The sequence below is a fragment of the Poromitra crassiceps genome (genome assembly GCF_964638095.1).
Source record: "Poromitra crassiceps genome assembly, chromosome: 12".
Classification (NCBI taxonomy): domain Eukaryota; kingdom Metazoa; phylum Chordata; class Actinopteri; order Beryciformes; family Melamphaidae; genus Poromitra; species Poromitra crassiceps.
Window position 1 is genome coordinate 4,575,726 of NC_139632.1, and position 22,556 is coordinate 4,598,281.

General features: G+C 46.7%; 1 protein-coding gene across 1 annotated transcript in view; it reads right to left on the minus strand.

Annotated features, from left to right (window-relative positions):
• Nucleotides 1-22,556, minus strand: part of gmds (GDP-mannose 4,6-dehydratase) — a 291,450-nt gene that overhangs the window by 45,975 nt on the left and 222,919 nt on the right. Inside the window, exon 9 of the mRNA XM_083648242.1 lies at nt 20,310-20,406. Within this exon, the coding sequence (XP_083504368.1) occupies nt 20,310-20,406 (97 nt within the window). The remainder of the gene's footprint in view (nt 1-20,309; nt 20,407-22,556) is intronic.

Consider the following 22,556-nt stretch of genomic DNA (forward strand, 5'->3'; position numbering starts at 1 on the left):
AGAAGAAGCAGAATTCCAACAACCGAAATACTGAGAAACTCTGAAATAGCCGCCATATTTCAGGCTCCATTAAGCAGCAGATATGACACAACAAACAGACCTACTGTTAAGATCTTCTACTGGGGCTTCAGGGACAGAGGTGTCAGAGTTACTGCCTGCCAGAAGCCATCATGTCAGCAGTGCACACGTAGACAGTACGCACGTGAAAGAGCAGGGCAATGGCTGCTTTTCTCATCGTTAGGATGAAGAATTTACTTGATAGCGGGATATGCAATATTTCTCTCACTCCGTGTGTGTGTGCATGTGTGTGTGTGTGTGTGTGTGTGTGGTGTGTGTGTGTGTGTCTGTCTGTCTGTGTGTGTGTGCAGACAGCGCTACAAGTGTCCTGGGAATGGATTTATGAGGTCCAGGCTGCCAGCGTGGGGAGAAATGAAACCCAACACCAGGAGTGGTGCTTCTCACTCCCCGGCAACCATCTTTGGTTGAACAGAGCCTGAGCCAAAGCCACCATCCCTGGCCTCCAAGAGCCCTGCTTGCCCTAGTGCACAATCTTTATATTCTCGTCTGTCGTCCAGGAGCACTGGATTGAGTGAGTGAGGTCCAGCTTCTTCTTCTTGCTTAATCACTGTTAAGGGCATTTGGGACAGGACACATCGCTGTGGCTGGAGTCAAGCTAAAGCAACCAGAGTAGACCTGATGTTGTTGTTGTTGTTCTACCTGCATCTGCCCTGTGCTGACCTCGACTAACCCTGAGACGGAGCTATAAAAAGGACAACCTCGTTTCACATGCATGCTGCGCTTCTGTGGTCGTGCTGCTCCGCCCGTTTGCAACATCCTACAACTATAATATGAGACATGGTCGAGTTTCATTCCAAAATAGAGATCCACATTTAACTCACTCTTACAACAGAGACTGATGGCACAAAATGAAAACAAACGATGGTACTTTTAAATGCTACTATTCGTAGGAAAGAAAGTCTTTGCTTGACAAAATTATAACAAACTCGATTTGCTGAATAGCTCAGACATATTTTAGCCATCTAGCAATAAATAACAAATCCAGACAAACATATTTAGACCGATGAGAATCAGCTATTTAGGGCTGGGTATTGGCAAGGACCCCACGATACGATACGTATCACGATACATGGGTCACGATACGATTGTACATTGCGATACAATACATATTTGACTGAAAATGAAAAAATAGAGCTGAAAATAGACAACACGCTGTGTACCACCCAGGTGGTATAATAATATGTATATCCTTTTATATCGATAACTTAAAGCACAAATTGAGTCAAAACTACTGAATGTTGAGTGTGTTACGCACTGAAATAAAAAGTATTTTTATTGTGTCACTGGACGGTTGTGCAAAAAATCGATATGGCGATATATAATTTTTCTGAAATATCGATACAGTATTGCGGAGAAACAAAATCGCGATATATTGCCGTATCGATTTTATTGCACAGCCCTACAGCTATTAGTGATTTAAATTGAATTTGTAGCATTCTAAAGTAGTCGTAGAGGCAGAGGCTTCATTGCAAAAACAATGAGGAATATATCCAAGAGTATGCGAGGGCGGAGTGAAGTTTCACAATGCAAAACATGATTTTTGGTGGCTTGATCAGTGAGGTGTGTCTTTGTCATGTTGATGCCTTTCCTTACCGACAGTCATAAAGGTTACCACAACAGAACTCCTATTTAGTCCTCTGGATCACTAGAGCCATTGTCTGCCCTTCTGATCAGGATCCACTGATGAGAGCGCAGGTGACGTACAGGTGTGTTTCTGAAACACTTTTTGTTACGCACATCTCACTGCTGGAATGACAGATATCCAAACCCAAGAAGGAAGTTTTCAATGGTAGGCCGTCAGATTTTCACACACACGCATACACGCACACACACACGCGCACGCGCGCACACACACGCACACTGCAGGTGATAGATGCGGAGGTGTGGTATGTTGACAGGGCTATTTTTAGGGTTGATGTGTGAGCTTTTATTCTTACCCTCAGTCTGGATTGAGGGAACAGAACAGGTATAGGTGCTCTCGCTCTGTCAAAACCTCACAGGTGCAATCACAACCCACACAGTGTGTCACGTAGGCTATACCAATCCCAACCCACACAGTGTGTCACGTAGGCTATACCAATCCCAACCCACACAGTGTGTCATGTAGGCTATACCAATCCCAACCCACACAGTGTGTCACATAGGCTATACCAATCCCAACCCACACAGTGTGTCACGTAGGCTATACCAATCACAACCCACACAATGTGTCACGTAGGCTATACCAATTCATGCCATGTTCTGACGCCAGGCCAACTCTTTCATTTCACATTCCATCTTATCTCGATCATCCACCTCAAAGGTCTCCATTTCAGGCAACACTCGTATTCTTACACTCTTATCTTATCATGTTAATAGATGGGCGGTACGGAAAAATTATGCACATGTTCTATTTTTGTCGGATCCCGCATATGTCTGACAGATTACATGAGTGTGGGTCTGTTCACAGCCGTACCGCATCGGTTCCGGAGCTGGTGGACATTAGCCCTTATCCTGTGCAACACTCTTATCCTGTGCAACACCTGTGCAACCCTCTTATCCTGTGCAACACCTGTGCAACCCTCTTATCCTGTGCAACACCTGTGCAACACTCTTATCCTGTGCAACACCTGTGCAACCCTCTTATCCTGTGCAACACCTGTGCAACCCTCTTATCCTGTGCAACACCTGTGCAACACTCTTATCCTGTGCAACACCTGTGCAACACTCTTATCCTGTGCAACACCTGTGCAACCCTCTTATCCTGTGCAACACCTGTGCAACCCTCTTATCCTGTGCAACACCTGTGCAACACTCTTATTCTGTGCAACACCTGTGCAACACTCTTATTCTGTGCAACACCTGTGCAACCCTCTTATCCTGTGCAACACCTGTGCAACACTCTTATCCTGTGCAACACCTGTGCAACACTCTTATCCTGTGCAACACCTGTGCAACACTCTTATTCTGTGCAACACCTGTGCAACCCTCTTATCCTGTGCAACACCTGTGCAACCCTCTTATCCTGTGCAACACCTGTGCAACACTCTTATCCTGTGCAACACCTGTGTAACACTCTTATCCTGTGCAACACCTGTGTAACACTCTTATCCTGTGCAACACCTGTGTAACACTCTTATCCTGTGCAACCCTCTTATCCTGTGCAACACCTGTGCAACCCTCTTATTCTGTGCAACACCTGTGCAACACTCTTATTCTGTGCAACACCTGTGCAACCCTCTTATCCTGTGCAACACCTGTGCAACACTCTTATCCTGTGCAACACCTGTGCAACACTCTTATCCTGTGCAACACCTGTGCAACCCTATTATCCTGTGCAACACCTGTGCAACCCTCTTATCCTGTGCAACACCTGTGCAACCCTCTTATCCTGTGCAACACCTGTGTAACACTCTTATCCTGTGCAACACCTGTGCAACCCTCTTATCCTGTGCAACCCTATTATCCTGTGCAACACTCTTATCCTGTGCAACCCTATTATCCTGTGCAACACCTGTGCAACCCTCTTATCCTGTGCAACACCTGTGCAACCCTCTTATCCTGTGCAACACCTGTGCAACCCTATTATCCTGTGCAACACCTGTGCAACCCTCTTATCCTGTGCAACACCTGTGTAACACTCTTATCCTGTGCAACACCTGTGCAACCCTCTTATCCTGTGCAACACCTGTGCAACCCTCTTATCCTGTGCAACACCTGTGCAACCATCTTATCCTGTGCAACACCTGTGCAACCATCTTATCCTGTGCAACACCTGTGCAACCCTCTTATCCTGTGCAACACTCTTATCCTGTGCAACCCTCTTATCCTGTGCAACACCTGTGCAACACTCTTATCCTGTGCAACACCTGTGCAACCCTCTTATCCTGTGCAACACCTGTGCAACCCTCTTATCCTGTGCAACACCTGTGCAACCCTCTTATCCTGTGCAACACCTGTGCAACCCTCTTATCCTGTGCAACACCTGTGCAACCCTCTTATCCTGTGCAACATCTGTGCAACCCTCTTATCCTGTGCAACACCTGTGCAACCCTCTTATCCTGTGCAACACCTGTGCAACACTCTTATCCTGTGCAACCCTCTTATCCTGTGCAACCCTCTTATCCTGTGCAACACCTGTGCAACACTCTTATCCTGTGCAACCCTCTTATCCTGTGCAACCCTCTTATCCTGTGCAACACCTGTGCAACACTCTTATCCTGTGCAACACCTGTGCAACCCTCTTATCCTGTGCAACACCTGTGCAACCCTCTTATCCTGTGCAACACCTGTGCAACACTCTTATCCTGTGCAACACCTGTGCAACACTCTTATCCTGTGCAACACCTGTGCAACACTCTTATCCTGTGCAACACCTATGCAACACTCTTTTCCTGTGCAACACTCTTATCCTGTGCAACACCTGTGCAACCCTCTTATCCTGTGCAACACCTGTGCAACACTCTTATCCTGTGCAACCCTCTTATCCTGTGCAACACCTGTGCAACCCTCTTATCCTGTGCAACACCTGTGCAACCCTCTTATCCTGTGCAACACCTGTGCAACACTCTTATCCTGTGCAACACTCTTATCCTGTGCAACACCTGTGCAACACTCTTTTCCTGTGCAACACTCTTATCCCGTGCAACACCTGTGCAACCCTCTTATCCTGTGCAACACCTGTGCAACACTCTTATCCTGTGCAACACCTGTGCAACCCTCTTATCCTGTGCAACACTCTTATCCTGTGCAACCCTCTTATCCTGTGCAACACCTGTGCAACCCTCTTATCCTGTGCAACACCTGTGCAACCCTCTTATCCTGTGCAACACCTGTGCAACACTCTTATCCTGTGCAACACCTGTGCAACCCTCTTATCCTGTGCAACACCTGTGTAACACTCTTATCCTGTGCAACACCTGTGTAACACTCTTATCCTGTGCAACACCTGTGTAACACTCTTATCCTGTGCAACACCTGTGTAACACTCTTATCCTGTGCAACACCTGTGCAACCCTCTTATCCTGTGCAACACCTGTGCAACCCTCTTATCCTGTGCAACACTCTTATCCTGTGCAACACCTGTGCAACCCTCTTATCCTGTGTAACACTCGTATCCTGTGCAACACCTGTGCAACCCTCTTATCCTGTGTAACACTCTTATCCTGTGCAACACCTGTGCAACCCTCTTATCCTGTGTAACACTCTTATCCTGTGCAACACCTGTGCAACCCTCTTATCCTGTGCAACACCTGTGCAACCCTCTTATCCTGTGCAACACTCTTATCCTGTGCAACACCTGTGCAACCCTCTTATCCTGTGTAACACTCTTATCCTGTGCAACACCTGTGCAACCCTCTTATCCTGTGCAACACTCTTATCCTGTGCAACACCTGTGCAACCCTCTTATCCTGTGCAACACCTGTGCAACACTCTTATCCTGTGCAACACTCTTATCCTGTGCAACACCTGTGCAACCCTCTTATCCTGTGTAACACTCGTATCCTGTGCAACACCTGTGCAACCCTCTTATCCTGTGTAACACTCTTATCCTGTGCAACACCTGTGCAACCCTCTTATCCTGTGTAACACTCTTATCCTGTGCAACACCTGTGTAACACTCTTATCCTGTGCAACACCTGTGCAACCCTCTTATCCTGTGCAACACCTGTGCAACCATCTTATCCTGTGTAACACTTGTATCCTGTGCAACACCTGTGCAACCCTCTTATCCTGTGCAACACTCTTATCCTGTGCAACACCTGTGCAACACTCTTATCCTGTGCAACACCTGTGCAACACTCTTATCCTGTGCAACACCTGTGCAACACTCTTATCCTGTGCAACACCTGTGCAACCCTCTTATCCTGTGCAACACCTGTGCAACCATCTTATCCTGTGCAACACCTGTCCAACCATCTTATCCTGTGCAACACCTGTGCAACCCTCTTATCCTGTGCAACACCTGTGCAACCCTCTTATCCTGTGCAACACCTGTGCAACCATCTTATCCTGTGCAACACCTGTGCAACCATCTTATCCTGTGCAACACCTGTGCAACCCTCTTATCCTGTGCAACACCTGTGCAACCCTCTTATCCTGTGCAACACCTGTGCAACCCTCTTATCCTGTGCAACACCTGTGCAACCCTCTTATCCTGTGCAACACCTGTGCAACCATCTTATCCTGTGCAACACCTGTGCAACCATCTTATCCTGTGCAACACCTGTGCAACCCTCTTATCCTGTGCAACACCTGTGCAACCATCTTATCATGTGCAACTTTGAATGACGACATGACTGTGAAATGAGATTCAATGTTCAGATAAAAAAAAAAAAACTATAAACGCTATTAAATGATTGCACCAATGCTTAGTGCGGGATGGGAGAATCCTAAGACTATGTAGACTCAGCAGCGTGATATTGCACAGGGTCAAATAAAAGATAAGAGCAGGATTTATTTGACCTGGCAGATCAATGTCTCTCCTCTCTTTGCATGAACAGAAAGATAAAGCTGAACCTGGAATGATAAACTCTGTATAGTTTAGAGTGTGTGTGTGCGCGGCGCACGTGTGTGTATGACACTCTGATTCACACAGGCCCATGCAACAGAGGTATGCTGTCAACGTTTGTTACGGCTACACAAGAATAAACTTGCATCTTCAGAACAACATGGGCCCCATAAGTTCACATTGAAAGTGTATATGACTGCACCGAGGGGAATGCTCCTACGTGACTATAAAGAAGTGTCACTTTCATTTGCATTTCATGACGCACCGTAACCTCTGCCCTGTGGATTCCTGGTCTGTGTAGTAAAAATCAAACCACTGAAGAAGAAGAAGAACCGTGCATCTCGCTCTCATACCAGTGCGGACCACAAACAGTGCCACCAGTGGTGACTGGTTTCAATCCTGAACCTTGGCGGGGGTGAAGGAAGTAAGGTGTTTCTGTCTAACTGTCTATCTATTTGTTCGTCCAATTATAGGAATATAATCTAGCCTGGGAGGGCATTCCTCTGCACTCACTCAGCCAGGAGGACGTGTTGCGTCACTCCAACAGAGACACACACACACACGAGCGTTAGGCCAGAGCGAGGAGGTGCACCGAGAGAGTGACGGTGAAAGAGTTATGCCAGTGAGGATTGGGAGAGAGAGATAGAGACAGATGGAGAAACAACTTCCCATTCATCACACCACCCTCCTCCTCCTCCTCCTCCTCCTCCATGAGAGGGTGGAGAAAAACCACAGAGCTGTCACTCATCTTCACAACAGTTTCTACCCTCCAGCTGTCAGTCATCTTCGCAGCAGTTTCTACCCTCCGGCGACGCATGAACTTGGAAATATGTCAGCCGAGCTGCATTTGCACAGACACACAAGCGTGTACACACACGCGCACGCAAACAGACACGTACGCAAACATGCGCACATATACACACACACATAGACGCACACATAGACGCATACAAACACCAGGATCCAAACAAACTAGGACTTAATGGAGGCATAACAACCTAACGTATACCCCAAAACTAACTGAAACCATATATGAATAATATTTCAGGTTTCATGTGCTTAAATGAGAGAAAAGAGAGAAGCGTCTAAAAATTCCCATACCAATGATCGATCAAATGAAGAACATCTTCAGATGCCATGCAATTGACATTTCTTTTGTTTTTCAACTTTGGACACATACAATCGCTGTGTTGGACACATGATGCTGATGGCTGTCAAATGTACATTTGAGGAAACCATTTGGCAACACCAACAACATCCATAGTCACGGCAGATTACCTGGCAACCAAAGGTAATCCTAATCATTAAGAGCATAATAAAGTAGGCCACACCTTTTCTTTTTGCCATGGCCCAGTCAGAGGAGCTGTGCCAGAGCCAAACCTCACAGGGTGAGCCACAGGGTGACACGTGTGATTGACAGCTCTAAAAAGCCAATACAATGGAAACAAACAGCAGCCATCACAGTTGGTGTGGTTTGGGTTTGACTGTGCCAACCTGTGCCCGCCCACCACTCGATTCAAAACAACTCTGACAGGCCTCAAACCCACATTCACTTGAGCGTTCACATGTGACTTCATAAAATAGTAGCATTATTATTTCATAGCACGTTTCACACGTCCCAAAAAAACAACTATGTGACACAACTTTCCATGACTGCAGACAAAGTCAAAGCTACCTCTGTAGCCCGGGGGCAGTGTAGCATGTATGTACCCGATAAACAAACACACACACACACACACACACACACACACACACACACACACACGCACACACACACACACACACACACACACACGCGCGCGCACACCCCTACATGTGTTACCCATAAGACTGATCCCCCCCCCCCCACCCCCCCAAATGTGAAGCACACCTGCACATTGAACACCTCTCACCTCCTGCCCCCAGTTGCTCCCTCCTGTCCTGAGGCTGGGGGGGGGGGGAGCTGGGGGGGGGAGATGAATGAGCTCATGTCTGACACACACACTGACACCACTAATGATGAATTACACATATATTAGCAGACTGCCTGAGGACATCCTGCTCTCACGTACAGTACAGCCACATGCATGCAGACACAACACACAGCTTCACTAAAGCCCTTTTCCCACATGCGCTTTGTACCGCAAAATGACCGGAACGTGGTCAAATGGCTGCATGTGGGAAAGGCGCCGTGCCGGTATAAGCGCGACCCCGTCGTCGCGGACATTTCACCAGTTTTGAGCTAGTCAGAAGAACGGTATGCCGCGATAGACAGACAGGTGAGAAAGGGGTCCAGTCATTTTCCGCTATCAGTGGGCTGTGACTTCGTGGACCAGGTTGCACACAGTAGACAGTCCAACACCAAATACACAGCTGATTGTTCGATATTCCCCTGGTGTTGCGTACCACCAAAGGACTATTGCCAGTCGCAAACGCGCTTCCAGTGGTTTTCGCCACCGGGTGATCTTGCGTGCGGGTCGGACCAGACTCAGCACGTAATACCGGGACATGCGAAAATGACGCTTCCATTCCACGTCGTCAAAATTGTTCAGAGCATCTTCCCAAAATAAATTCCCTCCTGGTCTCTCTCGCTTCCAGACGGCTCTAGTCTCACGCAGCAGCGCAGAGGTACATAACACTGTCATGATCTGTCCCCGGTTTAGTCTATCTTCATATTCTGCGCGACACTCTCATGGGCGAGGTGTACACACGTTGCTTAATGTTCCAGCGGGCATAATCTAATCATTAGCGCACATTAAAGCAAACTGGCGAAATGATCTTGTGATAATAAGAGCAGTAGCCTATGTCAGCTTCATGTGTGTGTGTGCTGATTTTCCCCTCTCCTCTCTGCTCGCTCTCTGGCCACAGTCCGTCCTCCTCCTTCAGTCACAGCCCGACAGGGACTAAGCAACGTTGCCGACAGCCAAGGCAAGCCCGGACACATCAAATGAAGCCAGTCTGTAAAAAGTGCTTCAACGCGATGCAGGTGAACGGATAAACAAGCAAACTTATTTCACCATTCGGAGTTTTGCCGACACGTCACTCCCCACCCGCTCTGCAGTGCCGCCCCCCCCCCCCCCCCCACATACAGGCAATTTCGCTGATAGATTCCCACATGCCAGAGGAGAGGTGTGAAGGGAAATGTCCGATATTGACTTACAGGTAATTTTCCGGTACGCATGTGGGAAAACGGCTATAGACACATAACACAACACAACACAACACAACACACAGCTTCACATAGGCCCACAACACAACAACACAACACAACACAACACAACACAACACACAGCTTCACATAGACACACAACACACAGCACAACACAACACAACACAACACACAGCTTCACATAGACACACAACACACAACACAACACAACACAACACAACACAACACAACACACAGCTTCACATAGGCCCACAACACACAACACAACACAACACAACACAACACAACACAACACACAGCTTCACATAGGCCCACAACACAACACAACACAACACAACACACAACACACAACACAACACAACACAACACAACACAACACAACACACTGCATCACACTTACACCCACTGTTCAATTCAAGAAGGAAAACGCGGGATTGAAACAGCCAGCTGAGTCAGCTAAATCGGTAATGAATGGACACACACACACACACACACACACACACACACACACACACACACACACAAACACACACACACAGGCGCACACTCTTGATGAATGGACACATACACACACACACACAGACGCACACTCTTGATGACAGCCACTTCCACTTGAGGAGGGACACAATGCTGAGCTGTGAGCGTGGTGTCAACCGCTTCCTGTCTCAAGGGGTCAGGGGTTAAACCCTCTTCATTCTCTTTAAAGCCTACCATAAACAAAGAGAGACAGTGAGAGAGAGCAGAGAGAGATTAGGCACTGTAAGTGATCCAGCGTTATCTCCACCATATTTACCTGCTATTCCCTCTGAGCCACACCTCTCCTAAACAACACAAAGCACCTCTCCTAAACAACACAAAGCACCTCTCCTAAACAACACAAAGCACCTCTCCTAAACAACACAAAGCACCTCTCCTAAACAACACAAAGCACCTCTCCTAAACAACACAAAGCACCTCTCCTAAACAACAGAAAGCACCTCTCCTAAACAACACAAAGCACCTCTCCTAAACAACACAAAGCACCTCTCCTAAACAACACAAAGCACCTCTCCTAAACAACAGAAAGCACCTCTCCTAAACAACACAAAGCACCTCTCCTAAACAACACAAAGCACCTCTCCTAAACAACACAAAGCACCTCTCCTAAACAACACAAAGCACCTCTCCTAAACAACACAAAGCACCTCTCCTAAACAACACAAAGCAGCACCTCTCCTAAACAACACAAAGCACCTCTCCTAAACAACACAAAGCACCTCTCCTAAACAACACAAAGCACCTCTCCTAAACAACACAAAGCACCTCTCCTAAACAACACAAAGCACCTCTCCTAAACAACACAAAGCACCTCTCCTAAACAACACAAAGCACCTCTCCTAAACAACACAAAGCACCTCTCCTAAACAACACAAAGCACCTCTCCTAAACAACACAAAGCACCTCTCCTAAACAACACAAAGCACCTCTCCTAAACAACACAAAGCACCTCTCCTAAACAACACAAAGCACCTCTCCTAAACAACACAAAGCACCTCTCCTAAACAACACAAAGCACCTCTCCTAAACAACACAAAGCACCTCTCCTAAACAACAGAAAGCACCTCTCCTAAACAACACAAAGCACCTCTCCTAAACAACACAAAGCACCTCTCCTAAACAACAGAAAGCACCTCTCCTAAACAACAGAAAGCACCTCTCCTAAACAACACAAAGCACCTCTCCTAAACAACAGAAAGCACCTCTCCTAAACAACACAAAGCACCTCTCCTAAACAACAGAAAGCATGTATTCCCTCTGAGCCACACCTCTCCTAAACAACACAAAGCACCTCTCCTAAACAACACAAAGCACCTCTCCTAAACAACAGAAAGCACCTCTCCTAAACAACAGAAAGCACTTCTCCTAAACAACAGAAAGCACCTCTCCTAAACAACAGAAAGCACCTCTCCTAAACAACACAAAGCACCTCTCCTAAACAACAGAAAGCACCTCTCCTAAACAACACAAAGCACCTCTCCTAAACAACAGAAAGCATGTATTCCCTCTGAGCCACACCTCTCCTAAACAACACAAAGCACCTCTCCTAAACAACACAAAGCACCTCTCCTAAACAACAGAAAGCACCTCTCCTAAACAACAGAAAGCACTTCTCCTAAACAACAGAAAGCACCTCTCCTAAACAACAGAAAGCACCTCTCCTAAACAACAGAAAGCACCTCTCCTAAACAACAGAAAGCACTTCTCCTAAACAACAGAAAGCACGGGGCTCTTCAACTTTTTCCATCCTAGCATATTGACAGTAGTAAACAAACAGGACACTTAGAAACACTAATCAGCATAGAAACATGGGAAGCCACAGACACATTTTAATATATGTGGTCCTACCCTGCAGGCTCAAGAACACATACCATCTCTCTTGCCAAGTATGAATGGAGCAGAAACGCCCGTGTGACTGACTTAAGATCACAGTGCATGGACCATATCTATCACACTGGCATGGACCATATCTATCACACTGGCATGGACCATCTATCACACTGGCATGGACCATATCTATCACACTGGCATGGACCATCTATCACACTGGCATGGACCATCTATCACACTGGCATGGACCATATCTATCACACTGGCATGGACCATATCTATCATAGTTTGAGAAGCACACTGGCATGGACCATATCTATCATAGTTTCAGAAGCACACTAACATGGACCATATCTATCATAGCTTGAGAAGCACACTGGCATGGACCATATCTATCTATAGTTTGAGAAGCACACTGGCATGGACCATATCTATCTATAGTTTGAGAAGCACACTGGCATGGACCATATTTATCTATAGTTTGAGAAGCACACTAACATGGACCATATCTATCATAGCTTGAGAAGCACACTAACATGGACCATATCTATCACACTGACATGGACCATATCTATCATAGTTTGAGAAGCACACTAACATGGACCATATCTATCTATAGTTTGAGAAGCACACTAACATGGACCATTTCTATCTATAGTTTGAGAAGCACACTGGCATGGACCATATCTATCTAGTTTGAGAAGCACACTAACATGGACCATATCTATCATAGCTTGAGAAGCACACTGGCATGGACCATATCTATCATAGTTTGAGAAGCACACTGGCATGGACCATATCTATCACACTGGCATGGAACAAATGTTTATGTATTGTATAATATTGAAGTGTGCCTTTATTACTTTAAAACTAGTAATACTGTATCTCAATTCTGAAGTGTGCCTTTATTACTAATCTCAAACTAGTAATGATGTTGTAATTATCCACTACTGTCTGATGTGAACCAAAGTGCCCTTCTGGGACATGTATTAAACTGATTGATTGATTGATTGATGGACCATATCTATCTATAGTTTGAGAAGCACACTGGCATGGACCATATCTATCTATAGTTTGAGAAGCACACTGGCATGGACCATATCTATCTATAGTTTGAGAAGCACACTAACATGGACCATATCTATCATAGTTTGAGAAGCACACTGGCATGGACCATATCTATCTATGGTTTGAGAAGCACACTGGCATGGACCATATCTATCATAGCTTGAGAAGCACACTGGCATGGACCATATCTATCTATAGTTTGAGAAGCACACTGGCATGGACCATATCTATCTATAGTTTGAGAAGCACACTGGCATGGACCATATCTATCTATAGTTTGAGAAGCACACTAACATGGACCATATATCTATCTATAGTTTGAGAAGCACACTGGCATGGACCATATCTATCTATAGTTTGAGAACATATCTATCTATAGTTTGAGAAGCACACTAACATGGACCATATATCTATCTATAGTTTGAGAAGCACACTGGCATGGACCATATCTATCTATAGTTTGAGAAGCACACTAACATGGACCATATCTATCTATAGTTTGAGAAGCACACTGGCATGGACCATATCTATCATAGCTTGAGAAGCACACTAACATGGACCATATCTATCACACTGACATGGACCATATCTATCATAGTTTGAGAAGCACACTAACATGGACCATATCTATCATAGTTTGAGAAGCACACTAACATGGACCATATCTATAAAAGTTTGAGAAGCACACTGGCATGGACCATATCTATCTATAGTTTGAGAAGCACACTGGCATGGACCATATCTATCATAGCTTGAGAAGCACACTGGCATGGACCATATCTATCATAGCTTGAGAAGCACACTGGCATGGACCATATCTATCACACTGACATGGACCATATCTATCACACTGGCATGGACCATATCTACCACACTGACATGGACCATATATATCACACTGGCATGGACCATATCTATCACACTGGCATGGACCATATCTATCACACTGGCATGGACCATATCTATCACACTGGCATGGACCATATCTATCACACTGGCATGGACCATATCTATCACACTGGCATGGACCATATCTATGCGTCACTCTCGCCTCATCCCCTCCAGGGTGTGAGCCAATTCTCAAGTCATGTACACGTAAAGTATCTGACCTCATAAGTCACAGTGAAGCCTGTCTGCTCATGAGAGCAACCTGCTGGATCAGGATCTTCTTACCTTGTCCTCCTCAAATAGCGAGCAAACACTGTCCCCTCCTTCTGCCCATGTCTTCAAACGGCAGTAGCGATGGATTAGACGGGAGATACGGTAAACCGATGCGTGTTCCTCAGACTCATGGATGGAGCAGTGTGTGGAGTTTGCTTGCAGTTTGGATCTTGGGTTGGGAAGGTGACTGAGTGAGCAGACAGAAAGAGTCCAGGCCCACAGGTGTGTGACTGACTGACTGCTCCTTCCCTCACGTCAGCAGTCAGTCAGTCAGCGGGGCCTCCTCGCTAATCCCCCGCCATCACTCAACTGGATCCGAGCTCTAATCTCGCAGGGGCCAAAGCACAAGCGGTGCGGCACTCCTGGCTTTCAACTGGGAACCTGACAGCTAAGGCCGGCCACAACACCCGGGGGGGTAACCCTACACCCTCCCCAGGGAGCAGCCACAACACCCCGCGGGGCCACAGCGATGACAGAGAGACCTCCCAAATGTCAGAGACATTAAACCATACACTTCACACCTAGAGAGAGAGAGGGGTAAGCTGCTGTCTCCTTTTACGATCTGGAACACAATAATATCAGTGACCTTGCTTAGTGTCTCTGACAGCTTTCTCAGCACACAGGTACAGGGGGCGCTCTCTCACCCTCCACACACAGGTACAGGGGGCACTCTCTCACCCTCCACACACAGGTACAGGGGGCACTCTCTCACCCTCCACACACAGGTACAGGGGGCACTCTCTCACCCTCCACACACAGGTACAGGGGGCACTCTCTCACCCTCCACACACAGGTACAGGGGGCACTCTCTCACCCTCCACACACAGGTACAGGGGGCACTCTCTCACCCTCCACACACAGGTACAGGGGGCACTCTCTCACCCTCCACACACAGGTACAGGGGGCACTCTCTCACCCTCCACACACAGGTACAGGGGGCGCTCTCTCACCCTCCACACACAGGTACAGGGGGCGCTCTCACCCTCCACACACAGGTACAGGGGGCACTCTCTCACCCTCCACACATAGGTACAGGGGGCGCTCTCACCCTCCACACACAGGTAGGGGTGCACCGATCACGTTTTTTGCCACCGACCACCGATTGCCGATCGCCTATGGGAAATATCTGCCCAACCGATCATCGACCGATCACCGATCACCGATATATAAACTCCTCAAAGAAAGTTTGGAAACGTTATTTTAGGTCGATTATTTCTCCCCTTTAATAATACCAATTGGCATTGTATTTTATATCGTTGGAAAGCCTGATTAGTGATAGAGCTTTTTTTTTTATAAAAAAAAAAAAAAATTATATGAAAAAATTGCCGGTCGCCGATCGCATATTTGAGGTCAATATCGGCCGATACAGATTGCTTGCCGATCGATCGGTGCACCCCTACACACAGGTACAGGGGACGCTGTCACCCTCGACACACAGGTACAGGGGGCGCTCTCACCCATGCACAGAGTAGCAGCAATGCCACGTGCACTCTTCTTCTCCTATACAATGAAAGCAGCTCATGTCTCAGCAGAATGAGCTTAGCAGCGGGTGAGTGGACACAACACAGACAGGCCCTCACTATGAAATACAACTATTCAAGGTTGCATGCCTGAATATGGCGGCTTATTGGCAGGACAGAGCCTACGGCTGGCTGGCAAGTTTCCAGCTGTTGAAAAGCATACGATAAGCAACCCCATGGCTGTCAACTGGGCCAGTTATGGCTGACAAGTCTATGGTCCCAGACACAATGGCCGGCAATCAGATACTGTACAAGCAGAGAAAACACTGCCATTGCATTTTGCATTGACGCTAGGTACAACGAACAGGAAATATGTGTTGTGTCATGGTGGATTACATGGGCAGCAATTTGGTTCTGAGGCAGAACATTAGAATAGTGTGAACATTTTAATTTGTCTTGTCTTGTCTTTAATACTCGAGCTCAACTTGTCTCGTCAAGTCAAGTTAGCGGCTTCAACGTCTCACCGGTTCTATTACCAACCCAATCGCCAGGATCAAATGTTGACATTTTACGTTTCCGCAAACCACAGATATGTTCAATATTAAAGGGCCCGTATTTTGCTCGTGTATGATTATTGATCAAAACACTTTGTTGATGCTATGTGTGCTTTGTGTGAGCTATAACTTAAGCTATCATTGATTATAAACGGTACACAAGTCAACTAGGACTGCATTTATGAAGAAAACAGATTTGTTCTCTTGTTAACTATGACACTCATACATGCATACTATAGCCTCTTCTAAACATGAAGTCTGGATCATGTCCGGCTAGCCAGAGCAGGATATTTCCCGGTTTGACCTTTCTAGACATGAGGGCCCCTATTCTCCCACAGGCCTTCGGCGCTAAAAAACGTGCCTTGCGCCTGTCTCGGGAAGATATCAACATGGCTTAATCGTGCATTCCTTTATAACTGGGGACTGGTAATCTTACGACTTCAAAGGTCATGAGCTGGGCGGTGACGTCATCAGAGCTGGTATTTCCCATTCCAAACTCGTAGGAGTCTCAGCAGCCCCAACCTCAAAAATCCAAGATGGCTGCGCCGCGCAACAACAGTAGTAGTAATCGTAGTAATGTTGTTTAGCACTTCTGTTTTGTTTGTGTCTCATTAAATCAGCTGTACACACAGCACTGCCTAACTTCTATCTGTGTGGACATGAGGCTGCAGTGTTTGCATGCGCAAAATGCCGTGAAATGCCATGTTGTCAATTGTTATTGCTAACAATGGCTAGCGACTGGATCTGACCAATGAACAGTGAACTTCCCAGCTCAAGTTTTCTGCAAATGGAACGCTAACAAAACGGATGTGATGTAATTTAGCCTCCACATCCCAGTTATTTTGCGATAAAGGAACGCACGATTAGACTGGTAAATGCGCTTTACGCTGAATGGGCGTGGCGCACTCCCTGAATGGGCGAGAATGGGCGTGTCGGCCTTAAATGCCGGCCTAATGATATCTTCGCACCTGGCGTAAATTTAGCGCTTTGCGCTTTTGAAAACCAGGCCTATTCAGTGCGCCAGTTGCGAGGAGCGCTCTCCTGCCTCTCCTCTGTCACCCTTCTCTGTCTCTCTCTGACTCCCTCGCTCAGACAGACACAACACACGTCCCATAGGAAAAAGAAGTTGTAAGTTCACTGCCTGTGTAATGTCCCAGCATGCATTGTGCTACTCCATTTCGCTACTAAATAGCAACCAAATGAGCCGAAATAGATATAAAGGTAGATCTAAATAATGTGTAATGGTAACACAACCTGCAATTGTAGAACATTTCAATATTGGACCAAATACAACATTGAAATGAAAACACCACCCTATGTGAAACTTATATGTCATCCTGGGCCTATATATATCCCATGTCGATTTAACGTCATTTAGATGAGTGACAGCGTAACGCGCTTCTACTGTCATGTCCTACTGTGATGTCCGCTCCAATAAATTGGCTCTACTTCACATTTTAGTTTTACAATAAAAACACATTTATGCAATGACTTTACATAATGTAGGCTATATTTATGTGCATCATCCTACCTGCAGCAGGGGAGAGAAAACGATATCTTTCTGGACAAACTTTCACCAATCTAATTAATCTCATCATATAGGGATAGGCTATATTTTTCTAACTGATTAGAACATTCTTTTCACTTTGATCTTGCTATAGTGTAGCGTATTTACATGCTCTGCAGTATTTAAACTGCAGTTAGATTGGTTGAGAAGCATAATAATATGGAATAATAGCCTATATATGGAGACAGGACAGACGGGATGAAGGGAGGGGGGGGAGCAGAGCGCTTGGCTTTGTCTGGTTTTACTGGACCACTGGAATTGGAGCTTAAAAGGCAAGCGTCTGATTCATTTATTGCACTTATCCAATGAGCAGAGTGGTGCATAATTCTACGCTTAAAAGGTGTGGTTGTAATGCTTTAGGCTGCGTGTAGCGCCAACACCAATATATCAAGTGCGCTGGTCCACGGCCACTGATCAGCGCTGCGCCAGGCACTCGGCGTAGTTTCTATGCCGATGCAAAGATAGGGGCCGAGGAGTCTGTGTTTAGAAACAGCTGGAAATGGTCCGTATTCTCTCTGCCGATAGCGAGTAGCGTGGGGTGGCATGTGCCAGAAAAAGTGAGCGCTTGTCTTTGTTACATCGCCCAAAAGCTGCCAGCCAAATAGTGGTCGCACCGTCGCACTAACATTACACTGTGGATGATTTTACAAAGTCGCATTCAAGTCATAGCTGACTAGTTTTCAATGTATTTCTCCCACAAAAGTTAGGCTATATGTCCTCGATATAGGCTGATGCAACTCTTGCATTTTTACATAGCCTACAAGACAGACAGGTCGGGAGGAAAATAAACCATTCAAGCCGTTTGCAGCACTTGAGGGAAACCGTGAGTTTGCTCGTTTAATTCGTTGAAATAAGCGATTGCCCGAACGATTCATTAATTAATAGGCTACGTGACGTTAGCGGGTACTTTAGCCTATGCAGTAGGCTATAGCAGTAGGCTATCATCTCCTTGTTGCATTTTTAAACTGGCAGATGGGGGAGAAAGAAACGATTCAACTTGACTTGTTTACTCACCTAATTTGGCTCTTTTCCAAATAATCCAGCCACGTAACTAACGCTACGTCCATTCATGAAAATAATGATCACTGGGACATTAATGGTTTGTAAGTGCCACCACCCGCCCACCTCAGACATAACAGCTACATGATCCGGATCATGAGCTGCCAGTGTTAAACAACAGCGGCTTTTCCAATAATGCGGATCCTATACTAGGGTCTCAGATGGTCATGATCCGCACTCGCGGAGTGCGCATAAGGCGGCTAATTGTTTCTAAACATGCAGGCCGACCGGCTAGCAGCTGGTTATAATCCGGATTTCACTGCATGTTTAGAAACAATGCTTATGAAAAAACACCGGCTTATGAGAAACACCTGTCATCCCTACCTCCCTAGATCCAACAGCTTTGTGCCAGTGTGAGAACAGCAGGTCAGAGAACATCCATCACACCTGCTCGCCTGTAGCTACCAACAGGTGTGACTGACTCCATCACACCTGCTCGCCTGTAGCTACCAACAGGTGTGACTGACTCCCAAGTTGAAGATCATGGTGGCTGTCGGTTACGGGCTCACTCAAACAAAGCAACATCATCAACAACACAGGGTGTCACACACACACACACACACCAACACACACACACACACACACACACACACACACACACACACACACACACACACACACACACAGAGCAGCTGATACCAGCCCAGCTGTAGCAGTCGTTGGAGACTGTAGGTGTTCAGACCATTTGCCTGCTGTAGGGGGGTCTCAGAGTGAGAAGGGGGTCCTATTAACACCTGATCCTGATCCTCACAATGAAAACACCTGAGTGCTTCAGCTTGTGTTGAGATATGGGCTACCTGACTGATCTCAACCTGACACATCTAAAGGATGGCACTTCAGATGGACATTCTGAATTATATATATATATACAATATTGAAACCTTTTCACACCTTAGTGGATAAATGAAAAAAGGTCAATGCAAAAACAGTTTGTGAAAAGTTGACATTTTGGAGATACAAAGTTGACAGCGAGGATATTGGATACGAGTAGTTCATGAATTGACTTGATTGATAAACACATGTCAAAGCTAATCTGCTAATTCTGTTCTCATGTAAAAATCTCCAAAACGTCAGCTTTTCAGGAACTTTTTTTGTTTGTTGTTGCTTCATGGACACACATTATTTGTAAAGGTTCTAGAAACCCAGAGGCGTTACAATTGTATCAACCCAAAGAGGAGCATGACATCTTTCAACTGGATTTAAAGCTTGAAAATCACCCAAATATGTAGCAGTTGTTACATAATGTATGCTTCAACAGAGGTAATCAACATACACTCATGCACACACACAGACCACACACACACACACACACACGCGCTGCGCACACACACACGCACACACAGTTTCCTGAACTTACCACTTCAGTGGGACGGAAGTATTTGGGGTCCACCTTCACATGTACCACCCCTGTCTCCTGGCAGCGGCCAATCTCCTTCTCATCCTTGCCCTCCCACCTGGAGAGAGAGAGGGAGAGAGAGAGAGAGAGAGGGAGAGAGAGAGAGAGAGAGAGAGAGAGAAAGAGAGAGAGAGAGAGAGAGAGGAGAGAGAGAGGGAGAGAGAGAGAGAGAGAGAGAGGAGAGAGAGAGAGAGAGAGAGAGAGAGAGAGAGGGAGAGAAGGAGAGAGAGAGAGAGAGAGAGGGGAGAGAGAGAGAGAGAGAGAGGGAGAGAGAGAGAGAGAGAGAGAGAGAGAGGAGAGAGAGAGGAGAGAGGCATCAGAAAGGACCGTTTCCCCACAGCTGCTGTGAGCTACAACTGTTACAATCTCTCTCTCTCTCTCTCTCTCTGAGGCCATTTACACCTGGCGCTAACATGCGTTTTCTGTGATCAGATTGCAATCAGATTGTGTTTTATCACTTTAAATGCCAGGTGTAAACACCCCCAAAACGCATTGAAGAAGGATTGCAATCCTGATCGGCCAAACCACCTCCGGAGGTGGTCAGGGATGCATTGTGTACACATTGAACACAAGTGTAAATGCAATGTGTCCTCTCAATCTGGATACAGCAACTTTATGCGGATTGAGAGGACAACCATTTCTGCAATCTGATTGCAGAAAATGTGTGTTAACGCCAGGTGTAAATGGCCTCTCTCTCTCTCTCTCTCTCTCTCTCTCTCTCTCACACACAACATGCAGTTTGTTTCTTTAGGGTCTTATACAGACAAAACATGTCACATGTCTCCCTCTAACTTCAACACAACAGCTATCACACACACACGCACGCACGCACACACACACACACACACACACACACACACACACACACACACACACACACACACACACACACACACACACACACACAGGACAGTGCCTCCACTCACATGTCAGAGTGACAGTATGACAGATGGTACCCTCCATAGAGGAGAGACAAGCAGGAGGTGAAGGGGAGGTGAGACAGAGGAGGCAGGTGAGACAGAGGAGGGAGGTGAGACAGAGGAGGGAGGTGAGACAGAGGAGGGAGGTGAGACAGAGGAGGGAGGTGAGACAGAGGAGGGAGGTGAGACAGAGGAGGCAGCTGAGACAGAGGAGGCAGGTGAGACAGGAGGTGAGATAGAGGAGGCAGGTGAGACAGAGGAGGGAGGGTGAGACAGAGAGGAGGTGAGACAGAGGAGGCAGGTGAGACAGAGGAGGGAGGTGAGACAGAGGAGGCAGGTGAGACAGAGGAGGCAGGTGAGACAGAGGGAGGGAGGGTGAGACAGAGGAGGGAGTGAGACAGAGGAGGAGGTGAGACAGAGGAGGGAGGTGAGACAGAGGAGGGAGGTGAGACAGAGGAGGGAGGTGAGACAGAGGAGGCAGGTGAGACAGGAGGTGAGACAGAGGAGGCAGGTGAGACAGGAGGTGAGGACAGAGGAGGAGGTGAGACAGAGGAGGGAGGTGAGACAGAGGAGGCAGCTGAGACAGAGGAGGGAGGTGAGACAGAGGAGGCAGGTGAGACAGGAGGTGAGACAGAGGAGCAGGTGAGACAGAGGAGGCAGGTGAGACAGAGGAGGGAGTGTGAGACAGAGGAGGGAGGTGAGACAGAGGAGGGAGGTGAGACAGAGGAGGCAGGTGAGACAGAGGAGGGAGGTGAGACAGAGGAGGCAGGTGAGACAGAGGAGGGAGGTGAGACAGAGGAGGGAGGTGAGACAGAGGAGGGAGGTGAGACAGAGGAGGCAGGTGGAGACAGGAGGTGAGACAGAGGAGGCAGGTGAGACAGAGGAGGGAGGTGAGACAGAGGAGGGAGGTGAGACAGAGGAGGGAGGGTACCGTTCACATTTGAACCGATACTGGTACGATACCGGTACCTGGAATTCGGTACGGTACCCAAAACGGTACCATTTTCGTACTTTACACGCTCTAATAACAAAAAAAATGACAGTTGTAAAAAAAAAATCCAACTTCTCAGAGAGAGCCGTCGGTATTCACTAAAGCCTTCATATCTCAGGCTCTGTAGCACATAGAAACATAAAATAAAAAGCATTTGAGAGCTTAACCCTTTGGCTTTTAGTATTTATATTTGCCCTAATGTTCATTAAAAAAAACCGTTTTATCTTTAACCCCAAAAAATAAAAATAAAAATATTCTAATGCATTTTAAGAAATGTTAATAAAGATTATGGCAAAT